This window comes from Danaus plexippus, chromosome 20 (genome assembly GCF_018135715.1).
Source record: "Danaus plexippus chromosome 20, MEX_DaPlex, whole genome shotgun sequence".
In the NCBI taxonomy this organism is placed as follows: Eukaryota; Metazoa; Arthropoda; class Insecta; order Lepidoptera; family Nymphalidae; genus Danaus; species Danaus plexippus.
The window spans coordinates 3,725,769-3,749,551 of NC_083550.1; the positions used below are offsets into that span (position 1 = coordinate 3,725,769).

At 28.8% G+C, this 23,783-nt stretch overlaps 1 protein-coding gene across 1 annotated transcript; it reads right to left on the reverse strand.

Annotated features, from left to right (window-relative positions):
* Window positions 1-1,003: 1,003 nt before the first annotated feature.
* LOC116774038 (atrial natriuretic peptide receptor 2-like) lies at window positions 1,004-5,784 on the reverse strand. Its single transcript, XM_032666644.2, has 7 exons — window positions 5,649-5,784; window positions 3,669-3,813; window positions 3,432-3,581; window positions 3,110-3,302; window positions 2,805-2,979; window positions 2,414-2,604; window positions 1,004-2,225 (listed from the first exon to the last, which is right to left on the reverse strand). Exons 1-7 carry the CDS (start codon window positions 5,782-5,784, stop codon window positions 1,716-1,718), a joined length of 1,500 nt encoding a protein of 499 aa, XP_032522535.1. The 3' UTR covers window positions 1,004-1,715.
* Window positions 5,785-23,783: the final 17,999 nt, after the last annotated feature.

Consider the following 23,783-nt stretch of genomic DNA (forward strand, 5'->3'; position numbering starts at 1 on the left):
GAAGTTTCAAAAGATTTATGGAAAAATCTGATGTGTTACATCAGCAATACAGTTACTAAATGAATTTATGCAAGTTCACAATATTCTTTTCATAATAATTTTATTTAAGTAATAATAAAAAAACAATATGTAGAGACAGAATAAAATGTACGAAATCGCTTTTCAAATTGAGACGAAAAAGACTAAAGCGTTATAAAAAAAATACCTTATATGGATCCACGTATCACGGCTCGTAGACTGAAAACATGCACTCCAAAATTTTAATAGTGAACCCAAACACTGGGTGGACTAACAATACTAAGTAAGGTGGGTTAACAATGTTCTATAGACAAATCTGTTTGCTCAGAAAACACTCACCATATCCATAACGCTTCTAGAGCATCACGTATTCTATGAATATTATTAAAAAAAAAATTCTATAAAGATATGATACTATGAACAAAAATTACATAACAAACGGGAAATAACAAATAAATTGCATGCTCCTGCAAGAGTAACATAACAGAACAATTTTATCATAATAAGAAAAATCGTGTAATACTAAGGAGTACTTCAAATTCAAACTAACGAAACCTTTTTAAAATCAAATTAACTCATTTCGTACTTTAAATAGATTTTTAAGATATTTATGATGAAAAAAATTAAACATTTTCACTGTTACTCTGTTAATAAGTTCTTTGTATTTTCGTTTAACTACAACATTATAGATCATTTTAAACTTTCGGCGAGCTACTTTTTATAGTATTCATATTAAAATTAAAAAGTTTAAAGTTAGTATTATTTTACCAAAAAGGTTGAATGATAGGCCGTATATAATATAATATATACTTTTTTAAACCCACGATGATCACGTCCCTTGACCACGAGGACACAACAAAGAAGAAGACTTTTTTTTTTAATACATTAATACAAGCTATATATCTACCAAACAGGCTAACGATAAATAAAAACAATTCCGTTAAGTAGAACATTTATTCACTCACATAATTTACTGTGATTAAAATAATTCCTATTTAACATTACGAATTCCAATTATTCAAATAAATACATATATTTTTTACTACTTCAGAGCATTTATAAACATCTTGTACATAAGGTTATCACATAAACTCTATTTACTACATAAACTATACGTGTTCATTTAAAATGTGCGATACTTATCAAATGTTAAATAACTAATGGTTTAAGTGTCAATTATAAATAAAAGTGGACCTAAAATATTAAACAACTCTAATACGAATTTAAAGCATACCTCAAGGAACTAATAATGAAGATTTTTGTGAGAAGAATTTATTACTTTACTTATTATATTTATAAACTGCTACCCTACGAAAAAAGGTAGAGGAGTACAAAAGATTGGTAAAAATACTACAGGTTCAAATGTATAGTACAATAGACGTCATAATTTACATACACACAAATTCTCACTACTACTTTCTGTTTCATCGCAATTGCGATATCTTAATATACTATACGTTTTTATATTCTAAATATAATATTGTTTTATACCCTTAATCTAAAATTCGGAGTAGGTTTTTGGTCACCCACAGAACAAATGCTAATAGTAAAAGATTTTTATTTCAAGTATAATTATTGACTAGTTCATTAAGTTACGTGCTTTGCACTACCCTATGCCTAAATTAATTTATTTCACTAATCAAATTATAACCGAAAGGCTTGCGAGAAAAGATTCCGATAAAGGAGAGACCAACTTTTCAGTCTTTACTTTTAGTACTCTTTTGTTTATTCTTGACAGCGTCGTTGGAACTATTCACTGTGTTGTTAAAACGATTGACGACATCTCTTACTTTTCCTTTATTAATAACAAGACCTTTATCATATGTGGGTGTGATTAGACCCTTACCATTACCATTACAAACTGGCTTATTACTGCTTGGAACACTTGCCAAATTACCGCTTTGGGATAGTCTAAACTCTCTCACAGCGTTATCTATATTATTGATAAGGTCTTTCGCAACAAATGTAGCAATCTCATGTTTTATCCGATCTCGCTCGGACATTAATTCCAGCGGCTTATTTACGACTGGATTTTTCGCATCATTTTTTTCGGGACTTTGGCTGTGCGTGAGTGAATGGGAGGCGGGGCTGTCTGGACCTTGAAATGTTATGCTTGGGTTATTGGTACTTTCGTTGTAATTTGGCTGTCTTTCGACTTGTATGGATTTTTCTCCCAACAGCCAATATGTAGTCATTTTTCCTTTTCCCTATTAAACAATAGTTCGTTTGAGATACAGAATTTTATATTACGAAGAATAAATAGGAATACTTTGACATAATTAAGACTAGAAGATAATTTGCCTTAAATAAGAATTCAAACCAATGCCTAAATTAAGAAAGCATTCATGAAATAAAATTATTCCATTATCAATATTGTAACGTCCAATAAAATTACCTTCATTGTGATTTCCCCTCTGCATTCAAGCTCGAAACAATCATATAAATCGAGAACTTCTTTTGTCTTAGGGCTGACGTGAATTTTAAGAGCCTCTCCGTGTGATTCCATTCTTGACGCTGTATTCACCGTGTCCCCAAAAAGACAATACCTTGGCATTTTCAAACCCACAACTCCAGCAACACACGGACCTGTTGTTTTATAAGAAACAAAACAGTTTTAGGTACTACTAGATTATAACTTTTCATTTTAAAAGGAATGAAAACCTGATAACTTAAGGTTTCTCCCTATAGATGAAAAAAATATTTTTTGTTATACGATTCAGTCATTTGACCTTAGAAAATAAAACAATGATGATAAAGTGTGTAACAATAACAAATATTTTGACTACCTGAATGCATTCCAATTCTCAGTAGTAATCTTTCCCCTGGTCGATGTGGAACGGTCTTTACCCTGACTCCTCGGAGGAGGGCGAGAGACATTCTTGCAATTTCAGCGGCATGACGATTTCCATTGCGCATTGGGAGTCCTGATACCACCATGTAAGCATCCCCGATAGTCTCCACCTAATTTATTTTTTGTTTGTTGTAAATAAACACTTGTAATTTTTATATATAAAATTTATTATAATACACATTAAGCATATTTAAGTGTATTATTTTATACTGTCTCATACCAAACAAAAGATGATCTCACCTTGTAGACATCAAAGTTTTCAATAATAGAGTCGAAGCTAGTATACAAGTCGTTAAGTAGATCCACAACTTCCAGAGGCGTAGATTCAGCGGAAAGCTGAGTGAATCCGATTATATCACTGAAGTAAATTGTAACTTGGTCGTACGTTTCCGCCATCACCGGCTGGCCCATTATAAGTTGAGATGCGACTGATCTAACCAAATCATTAAATCAAACTTATAACACTATGTACCAATATAATTATATTTCCGTTAGACATAATTAACACTTCACTTAGGTGAATTACTTTGTTACGATTAAAGTGAAATATGAAAATAATTACTTCGGCAACAACTGGTATAATAATTCCTCGCATTTACGTTTCTCCTCTAAATAATCGGATGTCCGTTCCTCAACCAGAGTCTCCAAGTTGTTAGCGTATTGCTCCACTTGTGTCAACAACATGTCAAGCCGTGTTGAAGTTTCGCAGTCCCTGTTGACAGAAACATTACGCTGTTGTATATCAAACTTCGTCTACTGTTTGAAAATTCAATTTGTGTCTGTTTTTGTTTTTATGTACTTGTTAATTCTGTGTATATTTTCCTTTAGAGCTGAAAAATCGGGTCGGTCGTCATCAGGTAATGTCCAAGGAGGTTCCCCTGTAAGTGACTGACGCGGTGATACAGAGAGTGGGGAAGTGCCTCGATTCCGCATATCAGCATTTCCTGCGGACGAGTAAATATCAATACTTGACGAACTTGTATTCTAAATTCTATTAAATTCTGTAAAGCACTTTAAACGGAATTTTTTAGTAGACCCAGGCACGGAGGAAGTCCAACGTCATTTTTCGTCTACGAGTACCAACTTGATCAATTTATGAACCGGAAAACTTAGTTAACATTTTATAAATATGTCTTCTTTTACTAAATTATGAAAGCAATGGATTTTATAGTTACAAAAAATTTTAAAAAAGAAAAACGGAAATATTTCTGACGCTAAACCTACTACATATAATCAATATTAGTTTGTAAATAAAAAGGAGCAACGTAGAAAATATTAAAAAAATATATGGTATGTACTTATAAATACAAATATAGTAAACTACTGTTATATAAAAATTATATAAAATCTTTGCAGTTGTTTTAATAAGATTGTCCTTTTAAGAAAATGTAACATGAGTTATCTTGTTTAAGTTAAATTTAAGCTATTGTATAATAAAATTTAAATAGAGTTTACTTATTATTCATTTCTTATTTCAGGAATATTTTATAAGATTTTTAGGCCAATTTTGTACGCTATTCGATAGGACTGGTTGCTGGGTATTTATTTTTTCCAATTGCTATAATTGATATTACGTCCAGTCTTGAAAGTATATTGTATTAATAGTAATCCAGTTATTGTCCAATATTGTCTAAAATTGTCTACCATTACGAAATATCAAGTAAAAATAATACTCATATTAAAAATTGTAGCACCAACCTCATCATAATTACATTTAGAATGAAATAATGCAATTTAAGGTTACGAACTGGATGTCCTTATTTCAAAATGTATCAATTAGCCCTACTAGCCGTGGGAATGATTAGTGCTAGTAACCCTTATTGAATGATTTCAATATGACGAAGATATACTTAATTAAATTAAAAAAAAATATATAACCCTTTAAGTGGTATTCATATTTCCTAGAACCACTAAAATGAAAGGCTTGAAAATAAATTAAGAACTTTATACATATCAAGGCTTTGGTGCAAACTAATTCAGAAATTTTGTGAGCTGATTATACAGCCAGGTTATTGAATTTGTTAATGAAATTGGAACACTGTTATAGATTTTCAGACTGGGACTAGTTAATTGGACAGATAATTGAACTTCAGCACCAAATGTCAGCTCAATAACATGTCGATGACATTGATGATAATAGGAATAGGAAGCAATTCGTCTATATTCAATATACCTTCGTATATATTACTATTGAAAACCAAATAAAATGATAGAGCAACATAAAAATATTTAACGAGTTTATATTGTATATAATCTAGGGTCCTGATAATGAATGACCTTTCACAGTTTCTCTTAATGGATGGAGAGCTTTTTATATCCCACTTAGTATGCTGAAAATGTGAAAGAGCTCCATAAAAAATTCCAACCTAAATTGTAAATAATAAATTATCTTTTGAGGCTTGCACCGATAGGTTAAAAGACTTCATTGAATACCAAAATGTGATGTGAATAAAGAGTTCAACTTCTCTATTGTCTGTTTTTTTAATGTAATTATCGGGCAACCAGGTAAAAAATTTTACGTCTTTTTTTAATGAGGATGAATTATGAAACTTGGTATGATTTAAAATTTTGATAACCCTGTGATAAGGAAATAAGAAGACGGGAATTCTGTACGACGGAAAGATTTTTTTTTATAGCTCATTAATGATGAAAATTATTTTATCGATAAATATCACAATAGAAATTTAGCGACGATTGTTTTTTTTATTTCATATTTTTCTCTTTAAAACTTTTAGTTTATATTCCTGGCTGTTTATAATTTTAAAGATGAAATACATACGTCTGAATTTATCTTCCAAAATAGCAGCGCAATAGTCGCAGGCTAATGTGCAATGAGGTCGCCTGGACTCAAGAAGCGGACTGACAGCCCTCCGTGGACTCGGAGAATCAGTTCCACCAGGAGGAACGAGTGACATTTTTCTGTAAGAGAATTTAATATTAAAAGAACAGAACTAAAATAAAACTGTTAATATTCCAGTCAATAAATTATTGAAAAATCACAAAAAAATATTCTCAGAAAAGTATATTTTTATTACATTATTAATAGTTTTTTATAGTGAGAGAATATAAATTATTGTTATAACAAAAAGAGGTCAATTTTTTTTCCATCTCAAACTTGGAAAAACAAAAATTATACAATAAAACTAGGTCGTTAAGTTACTGCCGACAAATTTTAACATTTGACCAAGTAGGTTAAGTATACGGCTCACTTTTTAGTTATTTTATATTTGAGATGATTTATAATGAACAAACAGCGAATAATACGGCCAAATTCAAATCAAATAAAATGAACGTAAAGGATTACCATAACCTCCGTAAAGTTGCTTTTGTAGCAAGAAAAAGAATACTTAAGAATTTTTCTTTAGTTGCTTTGATCAAAATCTCTTTTGAGAGGCACTCAAGTTCGTAAGATGTAATGAATAATTCAAATACATGGCTTCAGACATTTAATTAATAGTCCAAAGATCCATTTCCAACAAAAAAAAAATACAAAAGTGTTTTTAATTAACCTCAAATTATAAAGAACTGACCAAAGTACAAAAAAAAATAACACAAATTTTAACTAAGCCGTATAAAATTCTAGGAAAATTATTTTGAATAGTTAATGAGAAAATTTTGAAAGTAATAAAGACCTTTTCGTATATCAACAATCAAGTTTCAATCGTTCACAGTTAGTGGTTCAAGCGCTTAATAAGTTGCAGTGCAAAGTTAAGTAGAAAAGTAAAAGTCAAATATGTAAAGTATGAAACATTCAACCAATTTTGTGTCAACTTTTATATGCTTTTGATATTAATAAATAATGCAACAACTAGGAATAAAAAACAAGACAATATCATTTACACACGATAATTATATAAGGTGGCGACCGGAGGTTCCAGGAAAACTACGAAACATACTTATATGTATATTATAATAAAAATTACATATTAAAACTTATAACCTATACCTACGACTACATGATTGCTCCGATGTTAGGATAGCAATACCATTCCATAGCTTGTGTGGTATCAGGAATCTTCTGGTTCACACGGCTTGGTGTTCGTTCCGCAGAGTTAGCGGCGTCACTTGTTATATGATATTTTATCCATACAACGATGTTGGTCCGGCGATGTTCATTTATTTTATAATATGTAGCGTGTACGTAATACGATCCAAAATATTGCGATAAAAATATTTGGTCAATTAAAAAGAAATTCATGATAATATTCAATTAACTATTTTTTAAGAAAAGCATATTGTCTATAGCCGTTTGATATACCTTAAACTATATATAGATTAAAGTAATCATGTTTACACAGAACTTAGTCCAATGTTGCTCTTGTGTTTGGAGTGTTAATATAGAAAAAAAATATTTTACAGAAATCTAATACCGAAATTCGTCAAGAAGTCTGAGCCATTCCATCAGTGTCAGTTTCCACTTCATCTAACGGGCAACGGTTTTCATTCATTAATCATCCCGATATACATCCTACATAAAAGCCTTAATTGGCTTCGATCGAAATTTTATTTAAAACTGATTCTCATAAATAAAATTGATATTATGATGTATTAATTATTTATAGATAAATATACTCGTAAAACTCGTATCGCAGTAGTTTGTTTTTTGAAGAAAAATGAATTAACTACCAGTTATTATTGGTTTTAAAATATTGGTAATTAGATATTATATCGTAGGACAACGATTTTCAACTATTTTAACACTCTACGTTTGTCAAAAAATGCTTCAAAAGGAATCTTGAGATGATAAATACGCAGGACTTCTCCTTTTTTTGTAATAAATATTGAAATACTATGGAAATTAATTGTCAAATTGTGTTGCAACAATTTTGAGATGGTCGTACTCATGATAACAGAGTATAAAGAAGTATTTTTTTCTAATTAGTTTTAAGTTTTTACATCCAAATCTCATTATGAGTACATGGCTTTATATTATTTTCCGGACCTGAGGGCAAAATTACTAGCCGTAGTCAAGAATTACAAGTAGAGTACTTTACAAATACAAATTTGACCGTGACTAGAGTCGACGGGAGCATTAATGCTTGAAATTGAATATTCTATACCCAGCAGAATCAAAGCAACTTGCCACAAAAAACAAAGCCGAACTAAGGGTAACATGCAAAATTCTTGATATCATTATTACATACAAAAAGATACACTGTAAACTACCAATGCTGCTCTACACCATTAAAATCTGTGATGCCCTGTGAAAAAGAAAAGAGATTTTTTTTTAACAAAAGAGCTCCTTTTGTTCAACAATGCACTTGTGTACAGGCAAGTTGCGGTGGCTGGTTTATAGAGATTGGGCTTCAAACATCTTGAAGATCCATCCTTTTCAAATAATTTGGACCAATTATTAACCTACAAAATGAAAAAAAAAGTAAGAAGGTGTAATTACAAATAATAACCGACAACTATCCAACAAATCTTTGAAATAAAACCATAATTTAGCTTTTTTAAACCATGAAGCATTTTTCAAACACTCCATTTAATTGAAGAAGTTTGAAAATATAATAACTATCTATATTGCTTCAAAGAAAACACTTGATTTGACCTAGTTTCCATTGCGAAAGAAGTCTTTTATGATTAAAAGACTTGCACTTACTGAATAAGTAAATAATTCAATCCTGTCCGCTCGACTTGGAGTAACATTTTAAATATTATTTTCTGATATTCTACGTTTTAATATATTCTTTATTTAAAACAAAATCAAACAACTGTCACATAATGAGGGTAAGTAATTGAACAGATTATATTCTAAATAAATCGTGTCATTAGTTCATATTATATATATAACATGTACAAATAAAAGCTACAAGTATAACGTTATAAGTAGAGGTAAGGAATACTAAGCATTGTAAAAAAATTATTAAATATCATGAAAAAAGTTTCCACTCAACATTATTAGATAATAATTATTTTAATATTGTTTTATACATACATATGATATATCGTTAAAGTATAATCAGATAACTCATCCAGAAAAAATAAAAAATCTTAACTTGACAGCTATCTCCATATAAGCTGTATATTTTAACGAGACTGAAGTCTAGACAATATATAGTAATAAACTAATAAAAACAACACAATGCGTATAGGAGAAGATATCACAAAGAAATTGACAGATTTGTAACTAGAATACTCTTTATAAAACATATATCTGTTCCAACAAAAACCAATATATCACAGTATCAAAGTGTCATCATGTCTCCGGACGGCAGATAATTCATCACAATCAACGAACCAGTACGGAGTTTAAAAAACTGTTCCAAATTTGAATGGATCAATGTGATCGAAACTAACGAAAACCTACGATTTCTTTTAATATCGAATTTTAAAATCGAATATTCTGGTTATTTATATAGCTAATAACATTTAATACATAAATAAGAGACAGTTATTTAAGTGCGAGTAACACTCAGCCAGGAGGTTCAGAAAAATTAAGTAAACCAAATGAGTTTAATATAAACCATGTATATTACAGTAAAGATTGAATATAGCTTCTAGCCTAAGTCTTAACATTTGTACTAATGTGAGGGTAGAAATGCCAGTATATTTATTGACAAGGATCTTATGCTTATCTTATCTTATCTTATCTTATCCTCGACCAGGTTTTGATTCCACCGCGACATCCATGTCACTTGCTATGTACCTCTTTAGGCGCATAATGTGTTGTTCACTGGATATTCGCAAGGCTTTTTGGCTCAGAAAACGTGAAGGTCCGGGGGCTTTCAGCCAGTAGGACTCTGACGCTCTCTCTTGCCCCATCCAGGGCAAGAGCGGTCGTTTGATAATTTTCCCCCTCAAGAAAAGGATATTTGCATTTTTTTAATAAATGTTACCCGTGAGTAACAATCCTAGTAATATTATCTATCTAATTATGTTTTAAAAGTATATTTCGATGTGTTTGCTGTGGCCTGTAACAGATTTTATATGACAAGGCGATACCAAACTTCAAACAAATAACATTGAACAATATGTTCTTATAAGCATCGTTATTTCACAAAACTTCGATAACTTTATATTAAATAAAGTAAACGCAATATATTTCGAGATATGGCCATAATGTTTAAGAAATAAAAAGTATCAAAATATATTTGTAAGTTACCGTGTAGTACGACTGCTTTTTATTTGTATAGAAGATTATGTTTATTGAAAAATAATCTTAAGGTAAACTCGATCGTGGTTTGAATTTGAAATAACGTTTCTATTATGTCATATCATTAACGATATTATATTAATTTTATTAAAGTTTAAAACTGACGATATGACTTTCTTAGAACACATCGTATATGTCGTGAAGTTTGTAATTAATAGCCTGAAGTGTAAAGTGAAGAAATAGCTATTTCATATAACGGTTAATATTAAAAGGTGTAATAAAAGATGTACTTGACTTAATTAAAATCATTCCGTACTAATCTGAGCGATTGTTTGTATAAAAAATAACATGATATTATTTATAAAAAGATTATTTTCGAATTAAATGCTAGCTTCATAGACGCAATTTTCTTTTAAATATTATTTAGGAAATGATGAACCTACAAGTGTAATGTTTTAGAGAGGTCAATAAATTTTTTGCAGATAAATATATATGTGTGTGCTAATATGTATAATATAAGTTATCATAGTGTATATACTCGTATATGAATAAAATTAAAGTAATTATCCAATTCTCAGAATTGGATACTTTACTACCTAGTCATTTCCTTGAACAAAATATTCATTTATTTTTCATTTATTTAATAAAGTAATTTTATTATCATCATATTTTGCTTTGTAAAAAAACATTCACAAAAAACAAATTACGAGGATGACATTAGTTTATTTGATATCCCCAATTGAAGTGAAATAAAATATGTATTAAATTACATACATTATATTGAAATGATGTCAACAAATAAATAAATTTCTAGGGACAGATATTCTGAAACCTATATCAAAAAAATACAATGCTTTCAGTTAATATGAACCAGTTATAGTATGCACAACTTTTTAATTAGAACCTGTAGCATATATTGATCTGTATTGTGTTGTACATTAGACTTATTTTCCTATAACATTTCCAAGTTTAAACCTTCTTTATTTTATTTAATAATCCTCAATTATTAATTTAATTACATCCGCAAAGTACGCTTCATTAATTTAGTACTCAAATGTATCTCTAAATATAATTGTTTTGTTTCTTACTAAACAACACCGATGAATAATTCATCCAAAAACAATTACTGTAAAAGCAGATCCTACATAATATGGTCAGCGTTCATTAACCTAACAAATTTCCTCGTTTGTTTAATTAATTGCAGACACTTCTTATAGGTAGTCCATTCCAGGCAAAATTTTACTTTATTTTATGTATTTTAATTATATGCAAATAGATTAACATATATATCTATGTTTCTTATTGGAATTAAGTTAGGAATTAAATCAATTTATTGTAAATTTGTAAACCGAGTGCTTCGAACACTCAACTTGCTTTTCAATTTACAGGTTCCTATAGTGATCGTTTCAATATACGATTTTGAAATTTGAAACGTTTCTTGATAGTAATTCATGTCGCGCTACAAGTTATTTAACATATCCAAACTTGCAAAATGAATTAATGAGAAAAGTAAAATAATTTAGTTACAAATATATATAATTTATTATCGCTATTTCATTTAAAATCCTTGGAATGATTCAAAAAAACACTCGTTAATTTTCTTTACATTGTATAATATCAAATACCAGTTCCTTTATACTGAAAAAAGAGCCAAAAGATTCTAGACAAATTCTGTCAATAGTTTGTAAGCAGAAATAATTTACGGACTGTATTGAAGACGTCGTGATGATGTACGATCTTCAGTCCGTTATTGATGGATCGTGGTTTATTGGAAGATACACAGAACTATTTACTTATAGATGAAATTTAACATTAATAGAGAAAAAGAGCTGTTTCAGGTAATTCAAAACCACGTAAATACATAAGCTATTACTTACAAAATATATTTTATAATTATGTGTAGAATTTGAAAAAGAATAGACTTCACGGAAATGTATAATAACCATTTCAATGACATATCAAATACTTATTAATTTCTGATTTACAAATTTTATATAAAAGTTAGACATATTTTTAAACTGTTTCTTTTACTGTGTACATATATAACATCATTCACGAATTTAATATATATTTATTTTATATATATATATAAAATAAAGAGGGTGTAACGTAACAAAAAAAGCACAGTCATAAAAAACCGTTTCAAATGGGTTGCTTACAATACTTGAGTGTTTTCTCAAACTAAATATAGACACTGATTCTGGTGACTGTTGAGCCTATGCGTGTTTTATGTGTGAATAATTTATTTACTTATGATTTATTTTTCAAAATTAATTACAACTTGATGTAAGTCTACAAAGAAGTTGTTAAAGCTTTGATTGATTTTTTTTTTGTGACGAACCGTAAGAGCCTTTCCCATCCATTATACACATAGAAGCACAGGGCAAAATTTTTACACACCCCTCGCACGTACGTAAATGTGCCTTTGAGACCTTTAAATAATCGGCTTGTTGAATTTTGAAAGATAGTCGCAATAGACACAAATAAAAAAAACGTAAAATATATTTTATGAATTGTCATAGGCATAAAATTAGTACATTGCAGTGTTTAAATTCAAAACAAACCATGTTATCCCAAATTATATTAAATCAGTTTAATAGAAAAAAACCGAGGACTTCCTGAAGTACCCTGGAGGTGATTAGTCATCCACTCACAACACTTCTCTCAATAACAATATGTAAAACGACAACAGATACATATATATCCTTTTCTGAAGTCATGGACGAGAGTGGTAAAAACGTGATTAACATCTCTTAACACTGCCAAATCTGGAATTCATATTCGTTTAATTTACTCCAAATTATAATCAACTAATGAACCTAAAACTAGACAAAGTGTGAGTTTCTATAAAGGATTATTCCTTTAATAAAATGCATCAAATTCTTAGCAAAAGTCTTAATGAAACTCAAGCATCATCCCATTATGACTAATCTCTCTTTACGTTATCACGAGCTAGCGACGCTACCAGTTTAAGTTGTTCAAAATAGTAATATCATTATTTCCCGTGATTCAACAATGAAAACCTACCGACTGTTATATAGAGATAGGTCTATTTCACTCATATAACAATTCATTCCATTTAAATAACAATGGCTTCATGCAGGCTTGTGATACGAATTGATAGATAACTATATATATTTTATTCATTCAAAGCTTCATTTGATTGAAAACTCCAATCTGCCGTGAGCATGCGTGGTGATTAATGCTCTAACCTTCTCCATGTGAGGAGAGGCCTTTGCCCAGCAGTGGGCACCAATGGCTGATGATTTGATTTACAATATATTATATTTAAATTTATCACATTAAGTTTATCCAGTATTAATACACTTATTATTTTTCTTGATGTTTTGTATGTTTTTTTTTTAATATTCTTATACTGAAATAAAGAATTTGAATCTTCTTGTTATGAGGAAAAAAATAAAAAAATATATATATGTGAGAGCGAGGGGATCCTCGTGGAAAAACTAATCACCTGTTGTATTAATAAAATTATTAACATCGGTGAAGTGGCTAATTTGAAAACAATTATAATGAACGAATACACGAAAAGGAATATTTTCGATACGAGAAGGCTGTCGGCGCTACATATATTATTGTCTACAAATCTATTTACAAATTTTTTTACTGAAATAAAATGAAATTTACCATTTCTAGATCAAAGTTAAAATTATTTTTAAGAATAATGAAACGAAGACCGATAAAATAAATAGGGCAAACAAATCCAACTATCAAATTAAATTAAATAAAAAATTTTATCAGCATAACTTGTTGATTATATTAAAATTGTTAATCCAATCATTTTGTTTTGGATTCAGGATTGAATTTCGGTTTCAAATAAAATATATATATTTTTTAAATACAATAGTCTTTTCAAATTAGCCAAAGAATAATTTTAATTAATTTGACCTGAGAATTTTGGTTTAAGTTCCAAAACTTTTTATGATCCGCTTTTCAAATTGAGTAAAAACAAACGAATTACGAGTAGTAATATGGAACTTTTACGTCAAGTGGAGGTTATTACCCATATAAGGAATGAATTAACTAAACGCGGAATCCGCAATGAATTATACATAGGAAGGAGACGACGGTGGTGTACGTTGAGGAAATTATATGGAAATTTTCCTCTACTATACGTTTTTATGAAAGAATTCAATTAGAATTAATACTGTAGCCAAACGAAACAGGAATTCAATGTTATTGTATAAAAAATATTGTATAATATAAAAAAATTAAAACCGAAGTAGTTCTCAGTCAATTGTCTTTTAATATGAATAGAGCAAAATGCTCTAGAATTTTGAAACTGTACATGAAACAACAAAATATTTCAAAAATACAGACGGTCTGGTAACTAGATGTAATACAGAAGATAAATTTTTGTTGATAAAATAGTTCTCTTGTTTGTGGTCGCGGAAGCAGCGGCTCTTTGGTGAGAGAGTTGGAAGTTATAATTCCTTTAAATAATAGGTAAGGCAACAACACCTGGCGCTATTCCCAGTTGTTTGGCTGCAGCGGTAGACACTTTCTGTTGTTTGGAACACTCTTCACTCTCATACTGTTCCACTCCTGAAATAGGAGTACTTTTTCTTAAAAATATAGTTTATTATATATATATAAATACGTTTATATTGATAATAATTTTCGTCGCTTTGTTTTGATATAATAAAAATATGTTTAGTCAAAATTCTAGGTCAAAATATTATTCCTACCCATGAACTATTCGTAAAAATTTGTTTATAGCTCTATTTGTATACTTAAGTTAACGAACGCTTAATTAAGACATACCCATAACGTACGTACTGAAATAATTAATTCCTCGAACTACATAAAAGACGTACAGATAAAATATAATTAGACTAATAGAATATAGGGCATTTATATAAATTACATTAATTTCATGTTTATTTGTGTTCTTGGTTTTGTCTATATTCTTAGAAATATAAAAACCAACTGTGTGTCTATGTGTAATATTTGTGTGCCACAAGATTTTGTAGGGATTTGAGGGAGATTTTGAGGGTGTATATTTCGATGATATTTTATTAAACTGTCCGATATTCATAGTCCTTTTATTCCCAAGCGAGAAATGCTCAGTTATCAGTTTCTTTTACCTCAAGGGAAATCGGAGGAGGGGTAACTGTCATATGATAACACAACACGCTTGAGATTCGAGATATGTTTCACGGCATTGTTCTCGTTACGTCCATTGTAATACAAACGCTTACTGTGCCATTACTAAACTAAAATAGCTTTAAGCGCTTTAAATAACTTCAAACATATTAAGTGAGCTGTTATAAAGCGACCCATTCACTGGTGCTTTGAAACTTTACTAAAACTAAATTCAAGAAAATCAGAATACTGTGATATTAATATTTACTCGTGACATTATTAAAGGCGGAGACAATATAAACACATCACCTCCTATGTTACTCATAAAATGGGTTAGCGAATGATAATAAAATGAAACATTTCCTCAAGCAACAATACTCGTGAACCAAGGCTGGTATCTCTCAAGTACATATTTAATGTGCCCTTGATAAGGTTATGTGGTAGTATAAGATTGATTTCTTGTATATATATATGTTTGTGTGTGTGTGTGTGCGTGTATGTGTGTGTGTTTAAGTGTACTTCACGGAATTAAATTTTGTTTTTTTTTTTATTTTAATCAAACTGATACTCAACTTTTTTTATTTTAATCAAACTGAAATATTGTTGATACTTAACAAATAATTAATTTAACAATTTTGTTTTGATTTATCAAAATCATTTCGTGAAATTAAATTACAGTTTAGATAATAAGTTATTAAATTGTATTGCTATTAAATTTATTTTAAAAGCAAACCATTTATTATAAATGAACACTGAATTCAATGTTTTTGCTACCTTTAATTTGGCATTCCACTTAGCGGCGTTTTTAATTTATTCATCAACACTATTCATATTTTTCATCGTCTACAAATGAATGACTATTTCTTATTAAATTACATATGTCTAAAGATTATCAAATTAAAGCAGTAATCTTTCAGTTCAATGACTAGAACTAAATAGATACCCCAGCTATATTCCTACAATGTGTAAATGTCTTACAGCGTTTATTGAATTGATTAAATGTTTAGTCAATTACTTTGCTTTGATCCCAGTATTCAGAATGTTTCGTTTACTTGTTTCTGAGATAGGAGAAGCTTTTTGTTTCATATCAATAAAATATATGAAAATATTATAGTATTTAAAAGCCGACATGATGAAGTTTATAGCCATTATTATTTTATCATTTAAATTAAGTAAGTTTTAAAAGAAAAAAACCGTTTGAATATATTATAAATCACTGAACCTAAGCCTTCGTTGTTAGTACACAATAGCACGAACCTAGCAAAACGTACATTGACCTATTAAATCAGTCTTTTGGCTATGTATCAGAATTTCAACTATTGCCTCTTAATATAAATCTTAACCTCTTATATAAATAAAATGTCTAACTGGTATAAATATATTCTAACGTCATACTAACGTAACTAATTCCTCGAGTATTTTATAGTTAAAATAAATAATTAGTATAATATAAATTGACTTTAATACATAAGGTTTAGATCAATAGCTATCTATAACTTAAAAAAACAGATCATTCGAAAAGAAATGTATACTACGTTTTGTTTTAAATTATCATCATTAAACAAAAGAGGCAGTTGAATTACACCATTTATATAAATAAATGTATTTGTTGTTGCGACAGCAATCAAGATATTTAATGTGCATGCACCAATTATGTTTTTAAAGCAAAATGAATTTTTCAACAACCATTATATATTTGAATTACATATTATATAACAAAAATTATTTACTACATTTTTAAGCACTTACAACATAACCAGTCTGTAACAATAAGCTGTGTGTTATTATTTGACCTACGAAATACATTTTCAGTATCAACACTCTATGGACCAAATTTGACCAAGTTGTAAAGTCTTTCCTAACAATAAATTCAATGTAACGTTGCCTACTTCATAATTCTTGAAAGAATGCTTATAGACAAAAAAATTTAAACCAACCAAAAATTATAGGATCCACTAGCTTAATTTGCTATTATGAATACAACAATTAATAGACAAAAAACCTTAGAAGTTAACCTTAAAAAGTTTTTATATGATATTGTTTCTTTACGATTTTGGGTGTTTCCAAGTCCGATAAAACGTTCATAAATTCATCAACAAAACCTTAATAGTCTATTTCGTATGTTACCTTCATTTCGTAGTCTGTTAGCGTGTCAGAGGTACCTCCGTCCAATTTCAATGAAGCCGCAATTATAAGATATAGCCATAACCGTTAAATATTAAAGTTATATGTAGGAATATAATCACTGAAGCTGATATGTGTAATCTTCATAATGAAATTCAATTACTACAACCATTCGACGAAGGTTTAATAGCATTCATAATGTATTTTCATTAAAGCGTTTTCTTTTGTACCGAAATATTTGGAAAACTGTTTGAAATATACAAACCGGTCTCTATGAAATGAAACTGAATTTATAGTAAGTTTACACGAGTAAAACTTTTCTTCACATAATGAGATCTAAGATTTTCGCGAGTATTCATTTAAATGAAACTAGTGTTATTCGGATTTACTTCCGCCTAGTAAATCCGAATAACACTAGTTTCATTTAAAACTTTTCTTGTTAAATATCCTGTTCAATTTATTTCATTGATTCGAACTTACATATAGAACTTACTAAGCTAAATTGCTAAGCCGTTTGGCAAATGCGTTTAACATATGTATTACAGAAATGCCATACATTTAACTTGACTATGTCGTCTAGAAATGTCTGCATATCTAAATAGCTGGTTTAGTTGAATGACAAATTGCTCGGTTGGGATACTGGTTGAATATTTGCTCGACAAGTTGAATGATTGACCGACATCTTCAAAGCCTCTTCTAATTTACTTATGTGTCACTTATGTACTATTTTTTTTGCATATAAAATTATATATAGTAAGTGTTCTTGGATACTTTGTATGGTATGACACGTTTTTTATACATTTTTGAACACCTAACCGATAAAAGAAAAATGAATCTACCCAAAACTAAGATGACATAAATTTATGTTGTTAATTTGCTGTCATATCATAGAGTGTGATAGTATTGGAGTTAAAAAAAAGTGTGGCAAAAACCTTTAGAGGCATGTTAAACAAAATAGCAAATCGATGAAACATGATTCAAATTATATTTAATATATAATATTCTTTACATATAATCTCAAAGATATTAAAAACTAAATTGTAACACTGTTTTCCAAAAAAATACGTATAAAACAGATATAAATTAAATAATGTTTGCGAACATAAAGTGTGTTGAGAATATAACATTAGTGTTATATTTCTATATGTAAAATTTGAAATTCTTAGTCTGGTAAAATTTTATTTAAAATAGAACGATAATTATTATGTTAATTTTAAATGTATGATAAGTCTGTAATATCTTCTGTGAGACTCGTACAGTTCGTTGATTTTATTCTATATTTTCTTGTCCTAATAAAATGAAATATGCGTCAAGGATAAGCGAAAGTTATTTAACGTTGGTATATCTCAGACCTTTACAAGAATAGGTCAAATAAGAAAAATAGTTTCTATTAAAAAAGAAACGCTTAAAATCTTTATTCATTCACTAAATCTGAAATGTTTTAAATTAAAATAACAAAACAACTAAAAATAAAAGTAGAAATTTCGGATTAAAGTTCAATTATGATGCTTAATTGATATTACTTTAAGTGAAGTAACATCGGTAACATTACTGGCTAACAATTAATTACGATAAAAATATCAAAATGTTTGTACCTAAGTATGAAATACTCTATACGTAGTATTTTTGTACGTAAGTAATTATACATCGTATTTCGTTTATTTTTTTTAACTCAACATTAATATTAAATTTAAAATATTCCTTAACTAATATACAAATAGATATTTCTATCATTAAGTGCCAAAGACTTAATTAAATATAATGTGATTAGGGATTTAAAAAAAATATATTTTTTTTTATTAAATATTTACAATAAAATTATAATAAACTCCATATTATTAGTCTGTCATTTAAAAAAAAATATGTAAAAAGAATTTTTAGTTTTAATATTACAAAGCAGTTTATTTAAAGCCTACAATTGTATGTACAAATGTATTATTACACATTTATTATTTTTATGAATTTATTATATTATTGCTTCAGGTCATAATTAAGTTTATAAAGTCCATAATCAGATATTTGATAGCTCTTTCTTATATATTGGTATTTATTTAACAAATACTCACTCAGTATTTCTGTATTCAGCAACAACAACACTTAAAGCACAACACTTTTTAATCACTTTGTTAATAAAAAATGTTTAACGCATTACATTTGTACGCTACGAGCGAGCTACGTACGTAGCGTGCTACTACCGTAGCGCGAGTGTCGTAGACGCGTTCGGTCTACGGAGGCTCGGAAGGAACTCTGATCAATGAGGCTTCACGCCTAAACCTAGAAGGTTCACGGTTTCGTGATTTACGCGTCTAATGCCGCTTTTATGACGTTAAAAAATCAATACATATTTATGTGTACATTAACTGAGTGAAAGTAAATTTATATAAATTTTGTTCCTAATTTAAGAATAATTTAATATATTTTTCGAACAGAAATCGATATTTGATTGACATATGCAAATTTAAAAGTTTAGTACCACAAACTGTTAAAGCTTTAAAATTATTGAAAGTTGTTTAAGCTAATGAAGGGAATGATTCAATTTTTTAATCCAATAGCCAACCGCTGCTGGTTAGAGTAGATTACTGGTTGGATTAATTCATTAAATAAATTATTTCATATTAAATGAAATAAGTTATTGATTTTATCTTAGACCTTTTAACCTATTTGAAGGTAATTTAGATACATATAGATTTCAACATAAATTTTGTTTTTTTTCGTTTAGCATTTATTTATTTATTTATTTTATATTCTTGGTACCACTATGTATTTTTACTTTGTATTTATATATTCTTGATTTTATTCGAATATAGTATCTTTTCTCCAAAAATAGCTTGAAAATTTAATAAAAATTCATTTATTAGTTATAAAAATTTCAAACTGTATTTAATTACTTAATTTCATTATTGTGAAATATGGTTCAAATATTTTAGATACATTTTTTTGTTTACGAATAATTACTTACTATTACAGAAAAACGATTACTTGGTTGTATATTTTATATAAAAATAAAAAACTTCTAGTCATGTGAGATAGCAATATACTTATTCTACAAATTTACCAACTGGTGTTAATTTCCAAATATATTCGGTAAATTGCACATATATATAAAATATTATATTATTGAGTAAGTATTAATTTAAAATTTAGTGAAAAAAATATTTATTCGTGACCAAGAAACGCCCATGATTGATCATATCAAATAAATATAGGCATATACATTTCCTTCAAAAAAAATTTATATAAATAGATTATAATTTTGGCGCGAATCCAAGTTTCTATGACGACCTATTTATTATGCGGAATTGAAGGAAACTTATAACAAAATTACAGTACGCAGCTACGTCGTCTGTTATTACGACTGTACCTCATTTAAGCCTAAACATCACAATAATAACACGAAATGAAATTAGAACAAAATTGATATAACTTTTACCAAAGAATAAGAGTTTATAAGAAATTCGATTTACAGTTACAATTAAATATATCATTATTTTGTTTATAATAATTTTTTCTTAATTTGAAAGAAATATATATTTTCCCTAATTTCAAGATAAGAAAATACGTATATTTTTAATCTCATAAAAAATTATTTCACCATATCTTTTCGTATCTTTTCTTGTATTTAGCTTATCTGAATCTATTTTCGAATACTGTAAGTAATAGATTATTCCTTTAGTCTAGATAAAGTTCAGGTAAATTTTTATTAACAAGCTACAAAGATGCTTTAGCGTTTGACTCTTGTGAGGTCAAACCAGTGCTGGCTGTTTGCCAACGATTAGAAAACATAAGCAAATATAACGCTCAATAAAATTGAATATATATGATTTTAAACTTAAAGGTATATTTGTATTATTTCATAATTTGTTTTTGACGCGTACAAATAAAACAAACTCGATTTTTAAACCCTCACTCTGTATAAATTATAATTTATAATAGTACAATAAAACATATAAATAGAAATAGTCACGACATTACCAAAAACGTTCCGAGTTCAATCTACGGCCATAAAATTTAACGGTGATTGTATTTTACCCGAAAGATTTCTCACATATATATTCATAGGTAATGCTGGAGGTGTTTGAAGCTGGTGCTGCGTTTTATTACATTTTTCTGATTATTCTTGCTGTTTACCTCCTTAGCATGAGAAAATACTATCATAGTTGTATCCTACTGTTCCAATAATATAATTAATATAAAAGACTTCTTATGCGTGCATCTTTTATTAAACTGTCACGTGAGAACTGCAGTATTCTTAACACTAGGTTGCGTTAAACTTTTAACGCTCCTAGGGAGGGGGTAAAAAAGACAGAGCGTGAGGGAATGTGTGGCGCTCGAACCCATGCGGGCAATCAATTGTAACTTGTAAGTAATGTTAATAAAGTTTGTCTTTAAGAAACACAACACTTCCTTAAAAATCAATTTGTGGGGTACAAATTGATTTTTAAGGAAGTGTTGTCCCTGTTTTCATTCCAACATTACGAAGTTTCACTCCCTCCATGCACTATTTTTTATGGAAGTATAATATGAGTTGAATGCCTGTTATATTTTATTGTTAAAAATATCGATATAAACAACATATTTTTGGATATAACCTCTTTACTGTTACTATTATTCTACGAAACAAAGAGTATAACATAACAAATTTAACACAAATATATAAACCAATACGGATTCCCCTGAAAATACGATTCATAACAAAACCGACCAAAAAAAAATGCGTAAATTGCTGTACAAAAATGAAATTGTTTTACTTTTACAAGCCCAGCGGATAAAAAAGTTATTTGCGTGTACTTTTCTTATGAAAAAAAAATTATTATAGTCTTCTACATATATATAGACAAAATAAAGTATAATCTGCCATCCTTCATTCCCTAGATAAGGTAAACTAAGTTAAACCAAACAATAGCTTTAAAACCACTACAACATATTTGAAATTAATGTGGAAAAAGTTAAAAAAAATAATGTTCATCCATAAACTTCCACAAGAAAAAAATTTTGTTTGCATTGAAACAAGTAATATAGCCTTTCCCTATATTGTTTATTCTTTTGTTTTGTTAGTCTAGTAATATATCTAATCGCTGTGCTGACGCGACTCATGCAAATGGCGCCAATGGATTCGAGATTTGGACATTAATTAATACGCCATGAAACTAAATAAAGTGTTGCTATAGTAAAAAGTTATATATACCTTTAATTGTCAATAAAATGAAAATCAAGTAATAAGATATTTCTTATAGCCATTATACGAAAATGTTCAACAAAAAAACTATATATTTTTTTACAATATTATTTAAAATGTTGTACTGTTTGTCACGAAACAAATGTTAATTTTAGGTAAACCGTTTAAGTCAGATGTATGTACATATATAGTTGCTGATACTTTTTTGTTAACAAGTTCCAAATTTTCTAACTAAAGATTATGTAATCTAATTGTAATCTAATATTTTTGCCAAGTATTTTGATTTCTCTAATTAAACGTCTCAATAAACAGGTGAGGTACATATATCGTTGATGATTTATGAACGCTGCTGTCGGGTCGTTGACTTTGGAATTCGGTATGACCTCGGCAGATTGCCAAAAACCCTGATACAACAGGGTTAAGTAATAACCGTAGTAAATTATTTAATTCATGTTTATTGCTTAGTCTGTTAGATTTAATTTTAAAAGACAGAGAGATAGTTTAATCCCCAAAAGAATTTAAAGGTTTTTAAATTTTGTAATCTTCCGTAAACATAAAATACGAAATTAAGTCACGAAAGGTTTTCGGACGTATTCCTTACAAGCAAACGTGCAGAAGGTCTAACAGATAGTAAACGAACGCTAAATCGATATTATTACGGATTTTGCAATTCCACATTCGGAAAATTGAAACGGTTCCAAAATATTTCAAGCAACTAAGTAACTGTAGAAAAAACTGCCAAGTAACCAATGGTGTAGGAACTTCGTACCTTATACAACGTAAGTCTTATAACGATGTAACACGAACTTTTTCTCATATTTTATCGTTGATCCAAAAAGTGATAAAAAAGAATGCTTAAATATGCGGAAAGGAATCCCCGCATCCTGCTAACCATTTCTTTAGCGCTAACTAGACGTTATATTACGTTCCGTTTCATCCAAAACTAACCTCACTAATTAGTAAAAAATATTTTTTTGGCTTGTCTAACATACTGAATACATACATTTTTACAACACAGAGACTGAATAGTAAATCTTTTTAGATTAGTATTAGACAGAAATATTTACATTTGTTTTGCAGAAGCTAATATAAAATATCGACTTATTTTTCCAGCTTTCGATTATGTCATGGTTAGTGTAATTCATATATTAATATCAAAAAAATTAAGAGTTGTAAAAGTATATTTTCAAGAATCCCGGCTTACACTAATTTTATAATGAAATTGTATTTAACTCTAACACAAGTTTCTAAAACATCCTTACTGAGGGTTGCCTATGAAATGTTCACGTCTCGAACTGTCAATATACAAAGGGTTACATTTCAAGCTTACATTTTTCCTGTATTTTTTCTGCTCCTTACTTTATTGTTAACACAATATAAATAACGGTCAATTATAAAACGATTTCATCATTATG

Excerpts from the sequence above, each read along its gene's own strand:
- LOC116774038 (XM_032666644.2), bottom strand. The coding sequence starts at position 5,784 with ATGTCACTCGTTCCTCCTGGTGGAACTGATTCTCCGAGTCCACGGAGG. Across the intron at positions 3,582-3,668 it reads AATATACACAGAATTAACAA|GGACTGCGAAACTTCAACAC; the intron begins GTACATAAAAAC and ends TTCTGTCAACAG. Across the intron at positions 2,980-3,109 it reads AAAACTTTGATGTCTACAAG|GTGGAGACTATCGGGGATGC; the intron begins GTGAGATCATCT and ends AAAATAAATTAG.